This window comes from Chlorocebus sabaeus, chromosome 6 (genome assembly GCF_047675955.1).
Source record: "Chlorocebus sabaeus isolate Y175 chromosome 6, mChlSab1.0.hap1, whole genome shotgun sequence".
NCBI classification, from domain to species: domain Eukaryota; kingdom Metazoa; phylum Chordata; class Mammalia; order Primates; family Cercopithecidae; genus Chlorocebus; species Chlorocebus sabaeus.
The window spans coordinates 23,424,538-23,440,957 of NC_132909.1; the positions used below are offsets into that span (position 1 = coordinate 23,424,538).

General features: G+C 48.0%; 1 protein-coding gene across 1 annotated transcript; it reads right to left on the bottom strand.

Annotated features, from left to right (window-relative positions):
• Positions 1-5,579: 5,579 nt before the first annotated feature.
• Positions 5,580-10,995, bottom strand: FFAR2 (free fatty acid receptor 2). The gene has a single exon (XM_007996359.3). The coding sequence runs from the start codon at positions 9,521-9,523 to the stop codon at positions 8,531-8,533; it is 993 nt and encodes a 330-aa protein (XP_007994550.2). The 5' UTR covers positions 9,524-10,995; the 3' UTR covers positions 5,580-8,530.
• Positions 10,996-16,420: the final 5,425 nt, after the last annotated feature.

Sequence of the window (16,420 nt, forward strand, 5' to 3'; positions counted from 1 at the left end):
ACTGCGCCCGGCCTGTTGTGCTTCTTAAAAGCCTTTGAGTCTCCCTGGATCTGACACTTGCTGGCTTTTCAGCTGTCACTAAGCTGCAGCCACCCTGGCCTTTCTTTTTCCTGGCACAAATTCAGCCTGTTCAGGTCTTGCACAGGCCTGGAGCCCTTTGCTTGGGACATTATTCCCCCAGTTCTTGGCATGCAAGATTTCTCCTTGCCATTCTAGTCCCAGCTCAGATATCACCTTTGCATGGCCTTCTCAAGCTGTGTGTTCAGAAGTAACCACCTACTCCCTTCCTGGGAGTCATGCTCTACCCCAGCTTGGTTCTATTGTCTTCACAGCACGTAGCACCAGTGCAAAGGATCTTGCCTATGGGCCTTGCTCTCCCTGACTGCCCAGGAATGGGAGCTGCTCGAGGGCGGGAATCTTATCCTTCTTGTTCACTGCTGTATCCTTAGCACCTAGAACAGGGCCTGACACATGGTGGGCCTCCATAAAAGTTGGTGAGTGAAGGCTATGCTGCGGAAACTTAAATGGTGTAACGTTTGCCATGGCCCTTTAGAAATTCTCGACTGCAGCCCACATCGGTGGGCTTTTTATTTAAAATATCTAGATTTGGGAGCTGCGTGTTTACTTTCCTAACTCTGTTTTCTCGAGGCTGGTTGTAGCTCAGACTGACAGATGGCAGAGGACAGCGTCTGGGGAGAGGGAACCGGGGTTAGCGTGTAGCTTGGACAGCCCCTCCTTGGGTAAGCTGCTGGTGGCCAGCTGGCTGTGGCCAGCGTTTGCAGAGTCGACTCCCCTCCCACATTGCTTGACCTCACATCTACTTTCCCAGACCTTTGAAACTTTGCCAAATGGGTTACTGGATGACCGCTTCTGAGGGTTTAGAGATCTTTGGCCCAATTTTCTGATTGGATGTGCAATTTGTAGATGAGAAATGTCCTCATTTCCTGTGACTGGAGAAAAATAATGAAAAGGAAAAAACAGAAAAAGTGGGGCAAAAGCATTTACCCACAGGAGGCAGGGCAAGGTGAAAAGAAGGACTAGCAGAGACCCAGGGCCGAGAGGCAGGACGTTTAAGGGAGTGAGGCTGGAATCATGGCTGTGTGTTTCCTCCAGACCCTCTCCACGCCCACCGCCCCCACCCCTCCTTTTCCAACCATAGTATTCACCACCAAGCCACACTGCACTTGAGTTCTGGTTGTGTGGGCTGATGAGAAGTTCTGAGGAAGGGGCCCAGGAGCATCTTTTCCAGAAAGGGGAAGTGAAATAATGCCAGGTTCCCTTTTCCTGTTGGTCAGAGCCCCAGGCTGGGCCAGGCCAGCTCCCTCCACTCCTGTTTCCTGGTAGCGGCACTAGGCTGCCGTCTGTGTTATTCATTAACTAGGCACTAATATTTCTGTTTACCCATCTGTCATCCTGCTTTGGGGCAGGGGATTCAGAGGAGCTGTGCAATCATACAGCCACCCGGATGCTTTGGAGCAGGCCCAGCCAGCCATATTTAACTAGTGTTTACTGTGTCGGAAGCACTGTGCAAGAGGCTTGCATGAAGCGTTGGTAGGGAAGGAGAAAGTTTTCTCAAGGAGGATGTGATCTGGCTGCCATTTGAGCATATGTGCTGTGCATGCAGGGATATGTCCGAGTTCATTACAGCATAATAAGAGCCCATTATTAGCATTTCTTGCCAAACCCACATTTAAGATCTTCATATGGGTAGCAGTGATCCCTGGTGGGAGTGTATATGCCACAGAAATTGGCAAATGCAATAGATCAGGGCTTGCTATCCTCCTATCTATTTATTATCTATCTATCTATCTATCTATCTATCTATCTATCTATCTATCTATCTATCTAATCTATTATCTGTCTACCTACTACCTACCTGTGTATATCTATCTATCTATCTATCTATCTATCTATCTATCTATCTATCTATAATCTAGTATCTGTCTACCTACCTACGTATCTATCTATCTAATCTGTCTTGGTTCTGTTTTTCTGGAGAACCCTGACCAATATCCCTACTGATTCTGAAGCCCTGGGGGGGTGAGGACAGTCATCTATGGTTCAGCAAATGCTTCAGGTGATTCCAATATCTGCTTACATTTGAAACCCCTGTTCTAGCCCTGCACTGGCCTTCTCTCTGGCCTTGAGGGAGGCTAAGGTTTCTCTCTCGTCAGAGCCTTTGCATCAGCAATTTCTGTTCCCAGAATGTTCCTGTGGGCCTTTGTATGTCAACTCCCTTTCATTGTTCAGGGCTCAGCTGAACACCACTAACTTGGGAGATTCAACTTCTGAATGAAGAAACAGGCTGATGCGTCAGGTGGCTTATTTCCAGGTGATGCAGCAGCTGCTGGCTCAGAGACCACATGTAGAGAACCTCTGGGCTGGAACACTATGAATGCGGACAGAGTGAAAGAAGGTGAGGTTGAGGAGTTGAGCAGCGGCTTCTAGGTCATGGAAAGGAATTTGTATTCTAAGAGCCTCTAGAAGCCATTTGAGGATTTGAAGCAAGAGAGTGGAATAATCTGATTTCCATTTTAAGAAGTTCAGTCAGGGAGCTGTGCCTACCTGAAGGGACCTGAAGGGAAACGTTTGTTAGGATCAAGGAGACCATGTGCATGAGAGTTAAGAAACCATAGACTACTATGCAAACACGCAGGGTTTTCATCAGGATAGCAGCTCCCTGAAAAGACGGTGCAAAGTATTTTAGGTCACAGAAAGGAGTTTGAATGAACTTCTGGAAGCCAGGTGAAGGTTTGAAGCAAGAGAGTAGAATGATCTTCTAAACCTCCTCAACCTCCGCTTATAGTTTCTCCCATGACCTTGTTTCAGTTCCTTTGTAACTAGTTTCCATTTGTCACACTCTGAAATAACCTTGCTCATCTATTTGTTTACCTGTTCTTTAACTATTTTCCCCTACGAGAATGGAAGCCCAACAGGGAAGATACTTGTCTCTTGTACACTCTGTATCCCCAGACCCTAGAAAAGTATCTGGCCTGGAGTTGGTAATCAATACATATTTGTTGAACAGATGATCGACTGATTTCCCACTGAAGAAATGGGCTGCTATGTCAGGTAACTTGATGGAGGTCAAACGCTTGTAAGTCAGCAGCTACAGCTTCACTTTGAAAGTCTTAGACCAGGTCCAGTGATTGATCTTCTTATAACCCCATGAAAACAAAATGACTTCTTTTTTTTTTTAGATGGAGTCTCGCTCTGTCGCTCAGGCTGGAGTGCAGTGCTGCAATCTCGGCTCACTGCAAGCTCCCCTTCCCGGGTTCAAGTGATTCTCCTGCTTCAGCCTCCTTAGTAGCTGGGATTACAGGCGTGCACCACCACACCTGGCTAATTTTTGTATTTTTATAGAGATGGGGTTTCACTATGTTCGTCAGGGTGGTCTCGAACTCCTGACCCCATGATTGGCCCGCCTCAGCCTCCCAAAGTGCTGGGATTACAGGCGTGAGCCACCGCGCCCAGCAAAATGCCTTCATTTTGTACTTTCCTGGTTAGTAAGAGAAGTTGTGCCCCTAGAGAACCTGAGAATCACCATGTTGGCCAGGCTTGTCTCAAGTTCCTGACCTCAGACAATCCGCCCACCTCGGCCTCCCAAAGTGCTGGGATTACAGGCATGAGCCACTACTAAAAATACAAAAATTAGCCGGGTGTGGTGGCGCACTCCTGTAGTCCCAGCTACTCAGGAGACCAAGGCAGGAGAATTGTTTGGACCTGGGAGGTGGAGGTTGCAGTGAGCCGAGATCACGCCATTGCACTCCAGCCTGGGTGACAGATCAAGACTCCATCTCAAAAAAAAAAAAAAAACACCTGAGAATCATAGAGTTGGAAGTTGTTTGGCATTAAACTGATTCAACCCTCATATGTGTGAGTTTCCTCAGTGTCCTAGGATAGATGTTTGCTACCTTCTTGAACATTCCTGGAAATTGAGGAGTGACTTCTTTGCTGAGATAGTCAGTACCATTGAAATGGCCGTAACTATTTGAAAGGTATCTCTGTGTCTCTTCCACCTGTGGTCTTTGTTCTTTCCTGTGTGGCTACATAGAATGTATCTTTTAGCCAGGGATGGTGGTGGACACCTGTAATCCCAGCTACTCGGGAGGCTGAGGCAGGAGAATCGCTTGAACCTGGGAAGTGGAGGTTGCAGTGAGCTGAGATCGTGCCACTGCACTCCAACCTGGGTAACAGAGTGAAACTCCATCTCAAAAAACAAAAACCAAAAAAACAGGAGAATGTGTTGCTCAGTTCTGAACCTGCTGCTGAGTAGACCTAAGTGGAATGGGGGTTACTGAGGTAGGAGGCGGAACTCGACCCCGGGGGTGGTGTTTGGACATTGGACCAAATTGAGGACTAGCTAAAACAGGGAAAGGGTGAAGCAGCTTTTCATAAAGCATGCCCACCAGAGTGTCATATTTACTGTGGCCATGGCAACACCTGGGAGTTACCACCCCTTTCCATGGCAATGACCTGGCAACCCAAAAGTGACTACCCTTTCCCTAGAAATTTCTGGGTTAACTGCCCCTTACTATGTGTGCAATTAAAAGTAGGCAAAAATATGACTGCACAACTGCCCTGAGCTGCTACTCTTTGCCTATGGGGTAGCCCTGCTCTGCAGGAGCAGTCACGGAGCTGTAACAGGACTGCTTCAACAAAGCTGTTTTCGTTCACCACCGGCTCGCCCTGAATTCTTTCCTGGGCAAAACCAAGAACCCTCATGGGCCAAGACCCACTTAACATACCTGCCCTGCCTCAGTATCATCAACTTGTCTAGACATGATTTATTTTCTTTTTATTTTTGAGGCAGAGTTTCGCTCTTGTCACCCAGGCTGGAGTGCAATGGTGCTATCTCGGCTCACTGCAACCTCCGCCTCCCAGGTTCAAGCAATTCTCCTGCCTCAGCCTCCCAAATAGCTGGGACTACAGGCGCCCGCCACCACGCCCAGCTAATTTTTTGTATTTTTAGTAGAGATGGGTTTCACCGTGTTGGCCAGGCTGTTCTCAAACTCCTGACCTCGTGATCCGCCTGTCTTGGCCTCCCACAGTGCTGGGATTACAGGCGTGAGTCACCGTGCCTGGCCGACATGATTTCTTTTCATGTCATCCAATCAAATTAGCTTTTGTGGCAGCTGTAATACATCACAGACTCATAGTGCACGTCCAGTCAGCTGAGAATCCCAGATTTTTTCTCATGTTATTACTGCCACGCTATCCATAGTTGACTATCCACTATGTTATTTCTTTTTTTTTTTTTTTTTGAGACAGAGTCTCTCTCTGTTGCCCAGGGTGGAGTGCAGTGGCACGTTCTCAGCTCACTGCAACTTCTGCCTTCCAGGTTCAAGCAATTCCTGTGCCTCAACCTCCCGAGTAGCTGGGATTACAGGTGCCTGCCAACATGCCTGGCTAATTTTTTTATATTTTTGGTAGAGATGGGATTTTGCCATGTTGGCCAGGCCGGTCTCGAACTCCTCACCTCAAGTGATCTGCCTATCTCGGCCTCCCAAAGTGCTGGGATTACAGGCATGAGCCACTATGCCCGGCATTATTTCCATTATTTTTAATGTTTACTTATTATATTTCTAATAAGTGAGGGTACATCTGTGTATGTGGATTTATATCTTAGAACTACTTAATACTCTATGATTTCTCAGCAATTTTATTCATGGAGTCTTATTTTAATCCACAGGATAATCTTGGGAGATCTCTAGTATCCTAATCACTATGATTTAGAAATAGAGGCTGGAGGCAGTGGCTTGCTTCAGGCCATCCATTTAGTAAGTGGAACGGACACTGAATTCAGGGTTCTTATGGCACCTGTCCAGTCTTCTTTTGAAGGAGGAAAATAGAAAATGAGCTTTCAGTTCAGTGGGACTGATAAGGAAATATTTTCTGGAGAAAGTGAATATTTAGTGGATTTTTGTAAGTGAGGAAGAAGCAAGCACCAGAAGATGGGGGAGGGTCGGGCGTGGTGGCTCACACCTGTAATCCCAACACTTTGGGAGGCCAAGGCAGGAGAATTACTTGAGGCCAGGAGTTCAAGACCAGCTTGGGAAACACCCATCTCTACATAAAACAAAATAAAATAATTAGCTGAGTGTGGTGGTGTGCACCTGTAGTCCCATCTACTCGGAAAGCTGAGGCAGGAGGGTGACTTGAGCCCAGGAGTTCGAGGCTGCAGTGAGCCATGATTGTGCCACTGCACTCCAGCCTGGGCAACAGAGTGAGACCCCAACTCTAAAAACCAACCAACCAACCAACCAACAAACAAAAAACAGGTAGAAGAATGTGGGATTGAGGTGAGGGGGGATGAATAAGCAGGCAAGGTGTTTGAAGAACAAGTTCTTGGACAGATTGGGCTTCTGAGATGAGACAGATTCACGACCCCAGCTGGCCACCTGGGGTGCTTTCTTGAAAACCTCACTTGCTGGGACCCCACCTGCAAAGATTCTGTCAGTAGTTTGGAGGTGGCTCTCTGTATTATTTTCACATCTCCACCTGTAATTCTGATGTACAGCCTGGGTTGCAAACTACTAGGTTAGGGGCTAGAGGTCATTTAACTAGAGAGAATGGTCTAGGAGTCCTTATTGTGGAAAAATGAGCTAGGCAGGTAGAATTGGAAGGGGAGAGAGGGGACAAAGCAAGGAAAAGAATGGTACAATGTGAGTTCTTTGGGGGAAGCACTTTTTTTTGTTTTTGTTTTTGTTTTTTTTTTTGGAGACGGAGTCTCGCTCTGTCGCCCAGGCTGGAGTGCAGTGGCACCATCTTGGCTCACTGCAAGCTCCACCTCCCGGGTTCAAGCGATTCTCCTGCCTCAGCCTCCTGAGTAGCTGGGATCACAGGCACGTGCCACCATGCCCGGCTAATTTTTTTTTTGCCTTTTTAGTAGAGACGGGGTTTCACCATGTTAGCCAGGCTGGTCTGGAACTCCTGACCTCAGGTGATCCTCCTGCCTTGGCCTCCCAAAGTGCTGGGATTACAGGCATGAGCCACCGTTCCTGGCCAGAAGCATCTTTTTAAATTAAATTTTTAAAATTGAGAGACACAGTCTCACTGTGTTGCCCAGGTGGGTCTCCAACTCTCAGGCTCAAGCGATCCTCCCACCTCAGCCTCCCAAAGTGCTGGGATTACAGACATGAGCCCCTGCACCTGGCCAAGGAAACATTCTGATGGAAAGCTCTGCAGGTTTCTGAGCAGGAGGGTAACATGTTTTAAGTCCTTGTGGCAGACACATGACTGTGAGTCAGAATCACCCCGCATCCTTTCTAAGGCCGGACTCTCTATTCATCCCTCGAAACAGGATTCTGTCAGTGCCCTCACTTCCCTTGCCCACACCACCTCTTTATCTTAAGCTGTTTCTGTGGTTTCAGATGCATCACTTTTCCCCTTTGCTGCTGAATCTGGTTCTCCCATTTTTGCTCTCCCTGTGCTTGCAGCAGGGTTACAAAATTTGTGGACTTTCACTTCAGAGTTTTATCATCTTTTATTTTCAATTTGCTAGACAAGGTAGCTTTCCCCTGTATGAGGGAGTGCTAATCTCTGATTGCTGGGTACCAAGCCACATCCTGGCCTGTGTGGGGTGCCATGGAGGAAGGAGATAAGACCCAGACCTCTGGCAGCTCCCAGTTTAGCAGGGGAGACAAGATAACACGTGAAAACAAACAGAGCACATTGAAAAGGCCACAGGTCAAACCGATGCAGGGAAACCCCTATGATTAAAGATCTAAGCCCTGAGGCCTCCCTGCTCATCTCCAGGCTCAGAACCTTTTTGAGTCTTCTTTGACCTCATTTAGTCTTTCTCTTCCATCTCTTTCCTGTTGGTTTATCTCCAGCATCAACCGCTAGAGCAGTGTCTAGGTGTTGCTTTGAAGCTTGTATCAAGATTTCTCTAGGACTCTCTGCTTCAGCCTGGCCATCCCCAACTACCAACCACATCACAAGGACTGGACTTGTATTAGCTACGCTGCTTCTCCAGCCCAATGGTGCTTCTCCTTTTTTTTTTTTTTTTTTAGATGGAGTCTTGCTCTGTCGCTAGGCTGGAGTGCAGTGGTGCGATCTCAGCTCACTGCAACCTCCGACTCCCGGGTTCAAGCAATTCTCCTGCCTCAGCCTCCTGATTAGCTGGGATTATACGCATGTGCCACCATGCCCAGCTGAGTTTTTTGTATTTTTAGTAGAGACAGGGTTTTCCCATGTTGGCTAGGATGGTCTTGATCTCCTGACCTCAAGTGATCCACCCACCTCAGCCTCCCAAAGTTCTGGGATTACAGGCATGAGCCACCGTGCTCAGCCGGTGCTTCTATACCTAACTAACTACTTCTTCCTGCATCTCTGAGTTATGCTCCTTTGAGTAGGAAAAATCAGTCAGAAAGGGATACCAAGCTGGTGAAAGGCGTTTTTTCAAAGTCCCAGTCCTGGACTGGGTCTGAGGATTTCTGAATCTGGAGGGGAGCCTTCCTGCTCCGCCTCTCCCAGGCTTCCCAGCGCCTGTGTAACCCAGGCCACCTCCAAAGGTCCAGGGAAACTGCTACTCCGTAGTGAAGTCCGAACTTGGCATCCCCTCTCCCTGACTCACACCCCTGTCCTCATTTGTCCCCTCTGCTGTGTCTTTGCCTCTGCGTCCCAACATGGAGGAACCCTGATTCCTTAGCACCTGCAGCCCTCTCCCAAATGCCCTGCGCACCACCGAAGAAGAGAAATAGAAGAGCAGGGGGTCCAGACTGGCGTTGAGTGAACTGAACACCACTGCTATTGACCGCCACCAGGGGCTTTTTCTCTGGTGATACCCCACCAGGTGGGACACATTGTAAGGTCCGAAGCACACCAGGAAATTGAGCAGCGTCACCACAGCCAGCCCCACGGCTCGGCGCCGTTTCTGGGCCCCCACATGGGGCTGGGAGAGCATGATCCACACAAAACGCCAGTAGCAGAAGATGGTGACCGCCATGGGGATGAAGAAGAGCACCAGGCACAGCTCCAGCCGCACGGGCAGCACCAAGTCCAGCTGGTGATCGGTGAAGTTCTCGTAGCAGGTAATTTCATTGCCACTTCTGGCCTGCTCAGTCGTGTTCAAATACTGAACGATGATCACAATGGTGCAGTGACCAAAGGACATACCCCAGGCCACCAGAGCTGCAATCACTCCATACAGAGGCCGGCGGGAGAGCTTGTACTGCACGGGGAAAGCCACGCCCAGGTAGCGCTCAATGCTGATGCCCGCCAGCAGCCACGTGCTGCAATAGATGCTGCTGTAGAAGCCGAAACTCGTGAGGGCACAGACGATCTCGGGCAGGTACCAGCGGAAGTTCGATGCGGCCTCAATGATCTTGAAGGGCAGCAGCAGCAGCAGGAGGAGGTCGGCCAGCGTCAGGCTGAGCAGGAGGATGTGCACGGGTGCAGGCTGGGGCTGGCGGACCCGCCCCACAAAGGCCCGCAGGGCTAGGAGGTTGGCAGGGAGGCCAGTGAGGAAGATGATGATGTAAGCCATGAGGATCAAGGAGCTCTTCCAGTCTAGCGGCATCCTGGAGAGGAACAAAAAAGAGTGGGGTCAGGGGGTCTCACTCACAGCCTGTGCAGCCAGCTCTTGTTCAGGATGCAGACATCCTCCCCGGCACCTTCCCCTTCCCAGGACAGTGCTTTCTGATGCCACCACGGCTTGCTCACACCACCTGCTCAAACTACCCAGAGCAATTATTGACTTTGCCTTGGGCGGGATATTAAGCAGTAGTGATGATGTTTGCCATCATGTGTCTCTGGGGGAGACCAACCTGTGCCTTCCCAAGGGAATTCCCCCTCCATTCTCCCTAGCCTTTCTCCTCCTATCCTCACAGATACAGGAAGTTACTGTTATCAGTTTCTAACTTTACTCAAGTCCCTTTCTCAGACAGAGACCTGCAGGAGAGAAAGGCATCAGTGTGGGGAGAGAGCTGTAAGAGGTGTGTCAGGATAACGAGGCTGTGGGGCCCCAGGCGCTGATGCCCAGTGCCAGCTCTCCACAGGACCCAGGTGCCCAGCCACCAGCCCAGCTTCCTACTTCCCTTCCTCTGTTTTGCAGGGCACAGATTCTCCCCCACCATGTCCTCCTCTGTCCAACACCAAACTGGGACTCTCTAGAAAAGGGGAAGCGGGAGCCGGGCGCAGTGGCTCACACCTGTAATCCCAGCATTTTGGGAGGCCGAGGTGGGCAGATCACCTGAGGTCAGGAGTTTGAGACCAGCCTGGCTAACGTGGTGAACCCCATCTCTACTAAAAATACACACACAAAAAAAATATTAGCTGGGCAAGGTGGTGGGCACCTGTAATCCCAGCTAATTGGTAGGCTGAGGCAGGAACCTGCTTGAACCTGGGAAGCGGAGGTTGCAGTGAGTCAAGATTGTGCCATTGCACTCCATCCTGGGCAGTAAAAGCAACACTCCATCAAAACAAAACAAAACAAAACAAAAAAAATGGAAAAGGGGAAGCTGAGAGGTTCAGAGGAGGGTGGAGGGGAGAAAGGATGAACCAGCACTAGCCTTAGGAGGAAGGCTTGTCCCCAGAAGACCTTAGAGAAATATTCAGAAAAGCCCACAGGCTTCACTGGCCCTTGAGCCTGACATTCTGACCATAAATAGAACTCATCTTCTTCACAGGGTAACTCAGTTTCCACTTGGGGTGTCACCCTTGCTGGCCCCCAGCTCTGGTCCTGTCCCTCCATCCTCTCTCCAGCCTTGATTTCCTGGCTGTTTCCTTGCTCCTCACACTAGCTCCTGTCTCTGGATATGAGCCTTCCATTTGGTTCTGACATCCTTCCTCCAGTCCCCTAGAACCTTCCCCTCAAATCTGATCCTGGCCTCTCTTCCCAGAGCACAAGTACTACACTAGCTGCCTTGCCTTGTGTTGTTCCGGACAGATGGCTTCTTGGGATTGGTTCTGAAGGGAGGTCTGCAAGCTTCTGGGAGAGAGGAACAGAGCTTTAGCCCCTGCTTCTGTCCATGCCATGCAGGAATAAATGGTGAGGAACCTGGTTGGTAGGAAGCATTTATACCAGCACCAGCCACGTGACCAGAGAAAGGAAGGTCAATCTTTAAGCAATATTTCCTCTCAAACTCAAAGGAAAGGCCCAGCATCTTTATTCTCTCGAGAGAATCCTCACTCTTGACTTCCAAATGCAGATTTTTCTGTCCTTAATTCCTGATTAAAATAAAAATTGCCAGGCATTTTTCTTTTTTTACTTCCCAAGTCAGATTATTTTCTCTTCTCAGGCAGTTTCTTCTGTCACTCTGCTCATTCTCAGAAATGAGCTTTCCCTTTTCTTTTTCTTTCTTTCTTTTTTTTTTTTGAGAGTGAGTCTTGCTCTGTCGCCTAGGCTGGAGTGCAGTGGTGCCATCTCAGCTCACTGCAACATCCGCCTCCTGTGTTCAAGCGATTCTCCTGCCTCAGCTTCCCTAGGATTACAGCCACCTGCCACTACGTCCAGCTAATTTCTGTATTTTTAGTAGAGACAGGGTTTCACCATGTTGGTTGGTCTTGAACTCCTGACCTCAAGTGATCCGCCTGTCATGGCCTCCCAAAGTGCTGGGATTACAGGCGTGAGCCACTGCACCCGGCCCTCCTTCCTTTTCTTCTTCAATTTTTTTTACTTTCTCTATTGTCTCCTGCCCTCTGCCCCCAACACATTTCTTTTGCCCATCCTGGCCTGCATCTCGTTATGATAGAAATGGTGTGGGAGTTACAGTCATGCAGATAGATATGGGCTCAAATCCAGGTCCCTTCATTACAACCTTGGGGCAGATCAGTTTCCTGAACTCTAGTTTCTTATAGTCACGTGAGCATGTGAATTCTGACATCCGAGGACTTCTGCGAGGATTCAGTGAGGTTGTGTATGTAAAGCACTTACTAGATGACCGTAAGTGCTGTCTCGTCCCAAGCCTGTAACACAGCTTCATAGAGAGTGAGCCGCTTGGTGCAGCCTTCAGAGGCCCAGGGCATGGACGCGCCATCTCTCTTGGGAAAGGGTCAGGAATTCAGGAGGCCCGAGTTCACGTGCCCGTGTGGCTTTTCGTCAGGGAGTGGCACTCAGGCTCCATTCCTTTCCCTGATAAAGTCTCACTGTTTCCCCCTCTCTGACTTTGGTAGCCCCAGGTTAGAAGCTCCTGAAGGTCTCTTTGAAATACACACCTGATGAAGCAAGGATCGTCGGAACATGTTTTCCTCTTGACCTAGGGAAGAAGTCTCGGGAAGAAATCTCTGTTCTGCCATCTGCGGCCTGATTCCTGCTTACAGAATCCCCATTCTTTCCCTAGGACATACCTATTTCCTACCGTTTGCCATTCATTCATTCATTCATTCATTCATTCAGTCAGTCAGTCACTTATTCTTTTTGTGGTCTATAAGGGTCCAGATATTTTGATATTTATCTTTTCTTTCTCATCCACTCTACTCTCCTCTGAAGGCGTTCTAGTTCTTTATTTCCTTCCCCTAGCACACGTCACTTCTCAGATCAACAGGAGAACTGAGAAAGACCGTTCTCTGTTATTGCCACCAAATTTATTTGTGTCATTTCGCTTTTATGATTTTCTATAAACATGCATGAGGATCTGGATTTAATTGCAGAATCCAGGAAACTCATTGGAAAACAAGTGTTGAGGAGTGGGACTGCCTCTCTGTCTCTGCCTGTCCTTCTCCCCCCCACCTCCTGCCTTTCGCCGTCACTGTCCTGTGTCCCCCTGTGGAAGATGCCCCAGCGAAACCCCCTCTCCGTGTTCACAGCAGTTATGAAGGGAGCATCACCAAGGAAGCTTTCAGTCTCACAGTTCACGATGTCCACCTACGTCACAGGAAAAGGAAATCCAACCTCTCAGACTGAGTTCAAGGGGGCAAACTTTCACAAGAACAATATCCTTCACAGTTCCTTCCAAGTGCAGTTTTCTCTCACCATCTTTATAATGCGGCTTGCCATCACAGGAAGTTGGATCCATTGTCTAAAGTTCTGTGTAATCACTTTCTCCACATTCTTATTTCTCACTCGCCCCTCAGTCCACCCTAATCCGTGTTCTGTGCCTATTTTCCATGGGATCTTCTCTTCCTAATGTTAGCAGTGACCTCCATGTTTCCAAATTCAGTGGACTTATTTTTTTCTTATTTTATTAGCATTTGACACAATATCCACGCCCTTCTGGAAACATCCTCTTTTCATGAATTCTGATACGTTATGCTGCTGGCTTCCTTCTCTTTCCTTTGGTCACTTCTCGTACCTCTTTGCTAGCTCACCATTCCCCTACTCATCCCTGAAATGGTGACTTCCTTCAAGCTTGGTTCCGGGTTCTTTCCTGTTCCCACCTGTGCTCTCCTGCTAGTCGACTGCATCTGTTTCCGTAGTTCCAGTTGCCACCTTCATGACACCCCTGGTTTGAATCTCCATCCTAGGTTTCTATGAGCTTCACATGCACACGCCCAACTGTCTAGTTGACACTGCCATTTGGGTGTCTCACAGGCATCCCAAGTCAAATGTGTCCAAACCTGGCCTTAGATCTTCCCTAACAAATTCGGCCTTCATCCACCCTTCCCTGTCTTAGGGCATTTTTGAGACAGAATCTCTCTCTGTTGCCCAGGCTGGAGTACAGTGGTGTATGATCTCGGCTCACTGTCACCTCTGCCTCCCAGGTTCAAGCAGTTCTCATGCCTCAGCCTCCCGGGTAGCTGGGATTACAGGCATGTGCCACCAAGCCCGGCTAATTTTTGTATTTTTAGTAGAGACAGGATTTCACCATATTGGTCAGGCTGGTCTCGAACCCCTGACCTCAAGTGATTGGCCCACCTCGGCCTCCCAAAGTTCTGTGATTACAGGCTTGAGCCACTGAGGCTGGCCTAGAGTCAGTCTTAAAGTGAATCTCGATACTATCTTCTTCCTTATCCCTAGAATGCAGTCTGATGTACTCCTCAAATGCTTATGGATTCCAAATATGAATCCATCCATCCATCTCCATCTCCATCATCCCGTCTCAGTGCCATCATCCCTTCCAGGATTTTAACAGGGCCCTGACTCACTTCCTCTCATCCATCAGCTTCCCGGGCAGTCAGTTCTCCATACTGTATTAGTGGAATGGTTTTAAAAATGTCAATCCAATTATACCACCTTCTTGTCCTTTCAGAGACTTCTCACTGCTTTTAGGAGAAATATCAACATCCTTAACAAGGCCTGCCTGGCATGGCCCTTGCCAGCTTCCACTCACATCACTCTTCTCTCTCTTTGCTGTCTGGGCAGGGCCATTTTCCACTTCTGTGAATGTGTCATGTTTTCCATCTGCCACGGGGAGCTTCAACCAGCCCCTGCCTGGTACGTCTTTATTTCTTTTACCCATTCCAACGTTCCCAGTTAATTTGTAGCTTTCTTTCAGATAACCACTTACTTCCTTAAGAAAGCCCTGCCTGGCTGGGCACAGTGGCTCACTCCTGTAATCCCAGCACTTGGGGAGGCTGAGGCAGGTGGATTACCTGAGGTCAGGAGGTCGAGACCAGCTTGGCCAACATGGCGAAATTCCGTCTCTACTAAAAATACGAAAATTAGCCAGGCATAGTGGTGCACGCCTGTAATCCCAGCTAGTCAGGAGGCTGAGGCCAGAGAATCACTTGAACCCAGGAGGCGGAGGTTGCAGTGAGCCGAGATTGTGCCACTGCATTCCAGCCTGGGCGATAGAGCAAGATACTGTCTCAAACAAACAAACAAACAAACAAACAAAGCCCTGACCTCCTAGATTGTGATTCCCCTCTTATAGGTTCTTATAGCATCTTTTCTATTGCTGAGTAGTATTCTGTTTTAAGGATATTTCACATTTTATTTATCCATTAATCTGTTGATGGATATTTGGTTGGTTTGGGGTTTGTTTTTTTTTTAAGTTTTTGGCTAGTATGAATACAGCTGTTAAAAACATTCTTATTTAGGTCTGTGTGTGGAAATGTTTTCAGTGCTGTTGGGCAAATACCTGGCAGTGTATTGGCCAGGTGATATGGTAAACCTTTTATTAACTTTTTAAGAAACTACCAGTTTTCCAAAGTAGCTGTGCCATGTTGCATTCCCACCAGGAGCCTATGAGCATTTCAGTTGCTCCACATCCTCGCCAACACTTGACATTTGCTAGTTTTTAATTGTAGGCATTTTAATAAGTATGCCATGGTATCTTGTTGTGGTCCTTTTTTTTTTTTTTTTTTTTTTTTTGAGACAGAGTCTTGATCTGTCACCCAGGCTGGAGTGCAGTGGTACCATCTCCACTCACTGCAACTTTCACCTCCCAGGTTCAAGCCATTTTCATGCCTCAGCCTTCTGAGTAGCTGGAATTACAGACATGTGCCACCACGCCTGGCTAATTTTTGTATTTTTAATAGAGATGGGGTTTTGCCATGTTGGCCAGGCTGGTCTTGAACTCCTGACCTCAGGTGATCTGCCTACCTCGGCTGCCCAAAGTGCTCGGATTACAGGCGTGAAACATCGTACTTGGCCTTTGTTGCGGTCTTAATTTGTATTTTCTTGATGATTATTGGTGTTAAGCATTTTTTCAAGTACTTATGAGTCATTTGCATATCTTCTTTTGTGAAAAAGAAGTGTGCCTGCTTAAATATTTTGCTCATTTAAAAAATTTTAGGCTGGGCATGGTGGCTCACACCTGTAATCCTAGCACTTTGGGAGGCTGAAGTGGGCCGATTGCTTGAGGTCAGGAGTTTCAGACCAGCCTGGCCAACATAGTGAAACCTCATCTCTACTAAAAATACAAAATTTAGCTGGGTGTGGTGGTATGCACCTGTAAGCCCAGCTACTAGGGAAGCTGAGGCAGGAGAATCGCTTGAACCCAGGAGGCAGAAGTTGCAGTGAGTCAAGATCGCACCAGTGCACTCCAGCCTGGGTGACAGAGTGAAACTCTGTCTCAAAAAAAAAAAAAAAAAAAAAAAAAAAAAAAAATTGGATTATTTTCATATAGTTGAGTTCTGAGAGTTCCTTAGTATATTCTGGGTACTAGTCATTTGTCAGATGTATATATTACAAATATTTTCTGCCATTCTGTGACTTTTCTCTTCTTCTTTTAATTTTTTTTTTTTTTTTTTTTTAAGACAGAGTTTCACTTTGCTGCCCAGGCTGGAGTGCAGTGGCTTGATCACAGCTCATTGCAGCCTTGACCTCCCAGGCTCAGGTGATCCTTCTGCCTCAGCCCTCCAAGTAGCTGGGACCGCAGGCACCTGCCACCATGCCTAACTAATTATTGTATTTTTTGTTGAGATGTGGTTTTGCCATTTTGCCCAAGCTGGCCTCGACCTCCTGAGCTCAAGCAGTCTGCCCACCTCGGCCTCCCAAAGTGCTGGGATTACAGGCATGAGCCACTGTGCCTGGACTTCCTTTTCTTAATTGTCTCTTGAAAAGCAAAAAAGTTTTGCATTTTGATAAGGTCTA